This window comes from Myotis daubentonii, chromosome Y (genome assembly GCF_963259705.1).
Source record: "Myotis daubentonii chromosome Y, mMyoDau2.1, whole genome shotgun sequence".
Lineage (NCBI taxonomy): Eukaryota > Metazoa > Chordata > Mammalia > Chiroptera > Vespertilionidae > Myotis > Myotis daubentonii.
The window spans coordinates 7,761,659-7,770,753 of record NC_081862.1 but is presented as its reverse complement, the minus strand read 5'-3'; the positions used below and the strand labels follow the sequence as shown (position 1 = coordinate 7,770,753).

Below are 9,095 nucleotides of genomic sequence, written 5' to 3'. Positions count from 1 at the left end.
GGTGCTCAGGTGTCAGGGTTCTCTCCTGTGAGTTTTCCATTGATTATTAGGAAGTTGTTCTGTATTTTAGTTGGAATATCAGTTTGTTCCTGGGAACATGTCCCTGTAGCATCCACTTATTCTGCCACCATTCTTTTAAATATATTTTTCTTTATCTCAGAGAGAAATGGAGAGCGAGTGAGAGTTAGAAACATCAATGATGAGAGAGATTCATTGATCAGCTCCCTCCTGCTTGCCCCAGACTGAAGATTGAGCCCCCACCCAGGCAAGTGCCCTTGACCTGAATCGAAACTGGGGCCCTTCAGTCTCAAGGTCGGTGATCTGTCCACTGTTCCAAAGTGGCTAGGGTACTGCCACCTTTTTCAATCTTCTTCAGAATCCCTCTGCATTGTAAAGTCCCTGCCAACATTCTTGTCCAATACGCTCCTTTTCATGTGGTTTCAGGATGGAGTTGTGCATGAAGGCCCTAATGTCCTGTGAGTGCACATTCTGATCAATAGCACTGTCAGGAAATGTGCATTGAGGCATGCTCAGTAGGCATATAGTAACTGAAACCTGCCATGTCTCTTACTGTTCCTGTTTCTGTTAGGATCATGATGGAGCTCAACTAAGGCTCTTGCTTCAAGTAGGGGTTGGAAGGATATACTCTTCATTTCAACACGTGTTCTTCTGAGAAACTTTCGTAGTCATGCCCTACTCTAAAATGTATGAGGCCATTCCATTATAATGCCAGATCTTTTATCAGGACAAGGCATTTATTTTTATTGAATGAAAATTCAAGCCAAAACCGGTTTGGCTCAGTGGATAGAGCGTCGGCCTGTGGACCGAAGGGTCCCAGGTTCGATTCTGGTCAAGGGCATGTACCTGGGTTGCGGGCACATCCCTAGTAGGGAATGTGCAGGAGGCAGCTGATTGATGTTTCTCTCTCATGGATGCTTCTAACTATCTCTCTCCCTTCCTCTCTGTAAAAAACCAATAACATATATTTAAAAAAAAAGAAAATTCTAAGAATCACATAAATATATAAAGATATAATTGGTACTTCTAACAATCATATACGTATTGAAGAAATATGGAGACTAAATAACTACATCTTAATCAATATGATACAAGTACAGTAGGTCCTCGCGTTACATTGTTGCCACGTTCCTGCAGTGGGATGTAATGCAATATTCGCATAAGTCAAAACTCACCTACATAAGCATGTATGTCACTCACATGGAGCACACATACACAGAAGTAATGCCGTCAAACAGTAAAAAATAATAAATAAATAAATAAATAAATAAATAAATAAATAAATAAATAAATAAAAGAAAGATAACAATTCCTGACCTTTACTTGTGGTAAATGAATAATAATAAAACATAAAGCACATATGTGCATACGTAGAAATGATCAAACTTTTTGTTTTTAATAAATAAATGGGGAATGGCGACGTAACCACAAAACTCATGTACTTCGAGTCCAACGTAACCCAAGGAACGTCTGCATTATCACAACAGGCTGAAAAGTGATCAGTGTGGATTCCGATGGTCTGTTTTTAATGAAAATAGGGTGGAAAGGGACACTTGAAAGAGTCTGGCAGTGAAAGTTGCTAAATCAGTGCATGCACATAGTTGTGAAGAAATCAGGTAAAAGTGCCTTGTTCATATTAGGAAAGAGATGTTTTAAAGTCTAACATAGAGACCCTCACTATAAATTATGTTGGAAAATTGAAAGTATTGAGAGCATCAGTGAAGTTAAGAAGAATAGGCCTCTGCACTTGAATATAGACAAGCAGCCTGCCCATTTCAATTTTGGATGAGCTAGTGAGCAAAGAAAATTAGTGAAAGGCTCATTTAGGAGCATTGGTGGAAAGAAATAGCCCTGAAACATAGTACTGTTTGTGGGAGATGTAATAGTTCTCATATCTTGAAGGAGATTAGTGCCCTTCATATAAGCCATTAAATAATACCGCTAAAGAGCAGTAAAATCTATATGGCAATCATTACCAAAATTCAGGTTATACCTTTAAATAATTCAGCATTAGAAGAGAACCATGCTAAATCAGTGATAAATAATAAAATGACTCAAGGCCCGGTGAACGAAATTCAAGCACCGGTGGCGTCCCACAGACTGTCCTGCGCCCTCGCGCAATCTGGGACCCCCCTGGGAGATGTGGGACCGCCAGGTTAGGTCTGACACCTCCTGAGGGATGTAGCAGTGCACGAAACGGCAGGCAGCCAGGCAGGAGCCCAAGCTGGAGCCAGGTGCTCTGTTCCCGCTCGTCCAAGCCCCACTCCACCTGCAACCTCTGCTTCGTAGCCTTGTCACATAGGCAGAAGAGGCTCTTGCTGTCACAGCTGCACTTTCCAGCCATTAGCCCGCCTTCTGGCTGAGTGATGTTCTTGCTGTGGGAGAGCCTCGACCACCAGGGGGAAGCTCCTGTGTTGAGCGTCTGCGTCCTGGTGGTCAGTGTGCATCGTACCAACCACTCATAATGTTGCTTACGCTTTTATATATATAGATATGTGTGACCAATTTGGCATGTCCTGGCCCAATAGAATATTAGTACTCACAGATGATATCTTGCCACTATTAGAACACCCGTGGCCAGGTGCATGGATTTGTGCACATTGAAAGGAAATTAATTAGAAGAAATATTTTAATACTGCTATTTTCCCTTTCTCTATAATAGCAGTGTCAACCAAATGCAGATTGACAATGACAATTTGAAACACATGCATGCAATTGGCGCCAGCAAGAGCTTCGATATGCATGGCACATGCATGAGTCACCTTAGCCATATAAATATGTGTGTGTGTGTGTGTGTGTGTGTGTGTGTGTGTGTATTTAGATAGACAGACAGATAGATGGATAGAGAATAAACTTGCTTAATTAGACCTGCTTTCTGATTTAGCTCAACTTTTTCCAACCCACTGAATCACCTTAACTTCTCTTCCAGGTAATTGTCAGCAACACAGCAATAAATATCAACACAAAGCACATTATTATTGTAGTTCATGCGGGGAGAACAACGGGTAAAATATTTAACTGCAGCAGTGTTTGACTTTGTTCTGCACAGTGAGATAACCTGAAGTCCTTTTCAAGTTCCACCATTTCTTCCTTTTTTTCAGTCCGGTCAAGATTCTAAGCTTTCAAAATCTCCGTTTTCTGGCTAATGAAGAGAAAATAGGATACCTCCGAGTCTACCATCTACCTACACCAGAGCTTTGAGTGAGGGGCGGGCTGTGCAGGGTGACACCCACTGCCCCGTCCGTGATTGGAGGAGGCTTTTGAGGAGCCCACCCAGAAACAGCAGGCTGGGCCTGGCCAGGTGCCTTCTGTACCACATGTTCACATGACCAGCGCCTGTGCATGAGCCCAGTGTGCACCCACTCAGCACACCAGGGCCTGGTTGCATGCACTAGTGAGCAAGCACCTTGCCTGGACTCAGCAGGCTCTGCACCACCTGCTCCTTTCACAGCACCAGTGTCAGAGCCAGGGGGCATCCAGAGTCAGGCTGTGTTGGGAGACTGAGGGGCTCCTGGGGGCAGCGCGCTTCCTCTCAGTTCCACTAGGGGGCCTTCAGCTGCAGGGCGCCTGAGGATTCACAGTGCACCCCAGGGCCTTTGCACCAGGAAGGACAGGGCAAGCAGGATGGCCCAGAAGGATTTTGGCTTCACCTCGGTGCAGGAAAGTGGTGAAACCCAGGACACAAGGGCACAGGAGGTTCAGAGGGCAGCTTTGGGGCTGGAGTGGGAGGACTTCATGCAGGTGGGGGAGGCTGAGACCCTGGAGCTGAGGTTGGACACAGGCCAGGAGGTTTGGCTTGATCTCGAGTGCGGGAGAGGGGAGGACCGGGTGGCTACAGAGCAGTGTGTGCAGGGTGACGAGAGTGAGGTGCAGCAGGGAACCCAGAGTGAGGAGCAAGGGGAAGACAAGGAGGGCCTGGGGGAGGAGTTTCAGGCACAGGCTCAGTTTGTCCTGTGGACAGAGGGCCTTCTGCAGGTGGTGCCATGGCAGGGCATGTGGGCAGGGGAGGAGGTTTTCCCAGATCTGCAGGTGGGGAGGGAGGAGGAGGTGGTGAGTGAAGAGCAGAGTCTTGAGGCACAGGCTCCAGGTGACCCACAAAGGAGTGACCACCAGGAGGAGGGGTGGATGGAGGAGCCATTAATTGCAGGGGAGCAGTTTGTCCTGGAGGGGGAGGGGAAGTGCACCATGGAGGCAGTGGCACAGGTAGGAGAGGTGGAGCCTCAGTCCAAGGCCAAAGCAAAGCCAGAAGAAGAGGAGCCAGTGCAGCAGGAGCAGGCCCAGTCGGGGCCCGGGGCCAAGTTAACCTGGTCCCCTCTGGAGATGCTCCAGGCCCTTCAGTTGGAGATGGAGCCCGTGAACGAGCAAGCCAGCAGGGCCTTCTCTCGGCTCAGGTGCAGGACTCGGAAGAGGCTCAAGCCCTATTTCGAGCAGAGAAGCCTCAATATCCAGCGCATCCCTGGGTTCAGGCTCACAGCTGTATCCTTGAGGGTAGAGGAGCAGGATCACAAGGAGCATGGGACAGTGCAGGAGAATGGTGTAAGCGGGGATGGTTCCCATAGAAAAGAACATTGAGGACAAGCTAGGTGCAGAGCGCCCCAGTCTGGCCCAGCATCCTGGAGACACCCTCTTTCTTATACAGGCACCATAGAAACGGTACCTGAGGGTCCAGGGGTAGAGCTCCAAGGCAGAGGCACGCATACACCAGAGGCTGATTCCCACAGACAGGGCTGTGTTGCACGGGCTCTTCTGGGACTAACTTACAGACCGTCTCTATGTCCAATTCCTCATTCAGAAGCAGGAATGTGTGATGTGTAGCCTTGCAAGCCCTCAGCACAAAACAATCTGGTGGGCATCAGGGTCTGTCAGGAAAGAGAGTGGTGCTGGGCCCCTTTCTGCCATTTATGGAGAAGGAGTGGCCTTAAGGGAAGGAGAGGCCAGGCCAGGCCAGGCTGCTCTTTCTAGCTGGTCCATGCCCAGCTACCAGGGTGCAGGCTCCTTGACCCAAAGCAGTTTATGAACCACCCAGAGCTGTCGGCCATGATCAGCATCCAAGATGAAAATATGCTGGGCCATATGATGGATTTGATGGTAAGTGCACCTGCTCCACGGAGTGGTGTAGAGCAGGTGGGGAAATGGCCTGTCCCTGAAAACAGTGACAGGCGGGAGCACTGGGCTGCGATTTCACTCCCTGGATCCACTTTCCTTCTGCAGGTGAGGGAAGTCAGGCATCCCTGGGGTTGCTGCACCATTAGCCTGTACTTCCGCAGCAACCCCTACTTCCACAACCATGTGATTGTGAAGGAGTATCTCATCACCCTCACAGGTAAGAGGAGGCTCCCTGCATGGGCTGCAGCTGGTGGTGGGCAGGGATGGAAGGCGATGTGCGCAGCTTCACATACCCATCTCCTGCAGGATACAGGGTGTCCCGTGCCACTCCCATTCAGTGGTCCCAGCATTGTGAACGAGAAGTGTACAACAACAGGCTCCAGGACAGCAGCGCCAGCTTCTTCTACTGGTTCTCTGACCACAGTGTGGCTGCATCTGGCAGGATTGCTGAGGTGGGATGTCACTGGCCATGCCAGCATACAGCTTCCTGTGTCCGCCTGCTGCTTGCTTTTCTATTTGGGTCCCTGTGTTCTCCTGACCAAGCTCTGTTGGCTCTACCAGATCATCAGCAAGGACCTGTGGCTCAATCCTCTGAAGTATTATGAGAGGACGATGGCCCCCAGTGAGCGGACAGGACGGGTGAGGAGGGGCAGCCTGGGCTCTCCCTTGGTGTGCTGCCAGGTTCCTGGGCCATTACTTCTTTCTCACGGGGACACCTGGATGCTGGGAGGGAAACAGCCTGTAACACCAGGTCCCTAGGGTATGTGCCTGAGGCAGGAACTACCAGTCCAACAAGGGCAGTGCAATTCCAGCTCAGGCAGGGGGGCTTAGGCAGGAGGAGGGAGTGTGCATGCCCACTGTCACTCAGAGTCAAAGCAGATTCCTTGAGCCACTCCTCTGAACTCTCCCTCTAGGCTGCTCACAGCACCTTGAGGCCTTGACACCTGCCCCTCAACAGGGGCTGGCATGACATGTTCTTCCTATACTCCTTTCCACAGGTGTCTGCGAATCTTCCTCATGCTGAGGCCTAGGCTGCTGTGCTGCCACACCGCATTGCTCTATGGCTCCTCACCAACATCTCCTATTTCCCCAAGGTCTCCTCTTCCTCCTGGGGCCAGTGGGAGAGGCCAGCTCCTTATCAGTATCTTAGGGTGCAAAGTGTGGGCCACAGAGCTGGGGGAATCCTTGTTTTGCAGCCTTGTCAGAGGTTCTTCAATCCTTGTATCCATTTAGGTTTTCCAAGGAGAATAACTCATTTGTCCACCCTCCCTAACTGGAAAACGGGGCAGCATGCCATGACGAAATAACACACTGCTTCATTTTGTATGCAGTTCACTTCAAAGACTATGCACTTATGGTCATAGACACCCTGGGAAATTTAGGGCCATGAATATAACTCACCATCCAAACAGATTGTTTTTACGTGTTTGCAGTAAAATCAGACAAGAAATCCCATGTTGCAGAACACTTTCTTCTGAAAATTTGTGTAATGTTAGTGTTTAAGGTTTTACAAAAAGTAATAGATATGTCTCTTTCTTTTTATCTACTGACCTCCCCCCGGCTTCCTCTATCTCTAGTCTCTTGTTCTTGCCACCCACTCCCAGTGTCTTGCCTCTGTTGGTCTATTGGTTGTGCTTATATTCTGAATATTTTAACAATACAATATGTAAAATTTAAACATTTGACTATATTGTAATTTAAAACAGCACTTATGAAACAACCTTGTATAATTCAAACCTTTCCTCCAATCCTGAAACTTCATAATGGTACCTACAATTCTTGATGCTTCCCCCAAACCTACCATTTGCTTTTAGTCATTCTTAAATAACAGAAGCCAAATCCTTTACAATACAATGTTGTCTGTACCTTATCATTTTTAATTCCAGTGTCTAATTCTTCTGTCACAGGGGCTTCCCTCCTGACTCCCCGATTGCCCAATCAGGTAAGCTACTGTAGTGCATGATTCACTCTCTCTTGCATACATGGTGTATCCTGTGATCGCCGCCAGCACCACACTCAGGACCCCTTACCGGGGTGTCCGATCGGCTGTTGCAGTAATTGCTGTGCCCCCATCATACCCATCTCCTGTGTGGCTGTAATAATCATCACAGGGACTGGACCACCATAAGTCCGAGGGGGCCTTCGTGCTGGCGGTGCTCCAATTGAGCCTCCTGTAAAGTCGGTGACCAAATAACAATAATTGAACCTCTTTATGAATAATTTTATGTCAGTATGACATGACACTAGTAAAGTCTTAACTATTTTGAAAACCTATGCTTTTATCTGCCTGACCTAAAAAGGTGTCAATGAGGCTGAGGTAGACAAGGGAGCTTACATTCATTTAAAATACAGCTGAAGAATAAGGTTTTAACTTAAATAATTGATTATGAATGAAAATGAAGGGCCATTCTGTGGAAATGGGCTGAAATTCTGACCTTCATATTATTTCTATGGTTCACGCTGTCCAGTGCTCCTTCTGATTAAAAATGTTAAATTACCTCTTGGCTGCTGTGCCTAAGTTGGTGGAGCACCAGCCTTGGCACTGCAGGATCTGCTATTTCATTCCAGGTCAAGGGAATGTGCCTGGCTTGTAGTTAACCAATGGATGTTTCCTTGCCTCTCCCTCTCACTTCCTCCCCCATCCATCTCCCTCTCCCCGCTACCTCTCCCTCTCCCTCTCCTTCCTCCTCTCCCTCTCCCTCTCCTTCCCCCTCTCCCTCTCCCTTTCCCCCTGCTCCTTCCCACTCTCATGTCCCCTCTCCCTCTCCCCATCCCCTCCCTCTCCCCCTGCCACTCCCCCTCCCCCCTCATGTTGAAATAGGCCAACAATGGAAAAGGTCCTCTAATGTGGATTAGCAAAAACAAAACACACAGATACATCATGTCACATAAATATAATAAGACCAACATTGAAAAAATACTCCAGGCACCTTAAAGTGACTGAAAATCCCAATACACGAATGTCTAAGGGGAAAAGAGATTGAGAGGCTGCAGGGCCACAACACAGGTGTAGAGCTGAGAAGGGGCTTGAAAGGGGCTGGCGACCCAGCTTCCTGCCTGAGGAGGTCCTTATGGTACAGAGCCCCAGTTTTAGTTTTCAGAGTGGTGGTGTGGATTTAATAAAGGGAGATCTACTCACTGCCTCTGCAATAACACAGAGGCCCCCAGCTTTCCCCTACCCATCTCCTGTTCCTCTGCTACTTGCTTATCCCTCCTGCAGGCTTGATGGTCATCTTTCATATTCACCCTGCCAGGCCCTTCCCTGCCCCAGACTGAGGGTCAAAGTATGTAGCAAAAGGAACTGACATTGACCATGTAGCAGCACCACCCTGCCAAGAGCTTCAGAGCAACAGCTCCCCTGAGACTGGGAAAACACCATGCCCTGGGATGTCTTGGAGGCTTGGGCCCAGTGGCCTCCTCTCACCACCACATGCAGGTGGATGTGATATTCCTCCTTTGGGCCCTCTGCTTGTGCTTAAGCTCCAAAGTTATTGGGAAGTGGATGTCCTCTGTTCCAGACAGGGATTCTGCCAGGATATGGCGGTTGGTAGGGGATCCTCTGCTAAAAGGCACACCCTCATCTTGTCCATGAGTGCTGTTCCTGTGTGAGGTGGGACGTCTGGGGGTACAAAATGTATCAAAAGAGAATTTATTCCCCACACCTGGGTGCTGGTGGGTTGAGACAGAGAAAGTCATCAGTCATGAGAGCAGAGAGAGAGTTTTTCTTTATTTTTTCTGGCTGCAAGCTGCTCCGCTGACATGAGGGTCTGGTCTGTCCTTGGTTCCTCCCATGCCAGGTGTCTTCTGGTTATCTGGGCTATGCTGTGCTCAAGGCTGCAAGCTTGCTACAAGATATCTGCTAAGCAAAATAAGGTTTTCTCTGCCCTGTTTTATTCTCTTTAACCCTTTCTACAGCCCCTGGGAGGGGAGAAGTAGACGGTATAAAATGGAGGACTGGGATGCCTGGGTGA

At 48.5% G+C, this 9,095-nt stretch overlaps 1 protein-coding gene across 1 annotated transcript; it reads left to right on the top strand.

Annotated features, from left to right (window-relative positions):
- Positions 1–5,031: 5,031 nt before the first annotated feature.
- LOC132225590 (testis-specific Y-encoded protein 3-like) lies at positions 5,032–5,730 on the top strand (the record flags this gene model as incomplete). Its single annotated transcript, XM_059680692.1, has 4 exons — positions 5,032–5,106; positions 5,230–5,341; positions 5,431–5,576; positions 5,686–5,730. Coding segments are annotated over exons 1-4 (378 nt in total), but the record flags the coding sequence as incomplete, so codon positions are not given.
- Between the last annotated feature and the right edge of the window lie 3,365 nt (positions 5,731–9,095).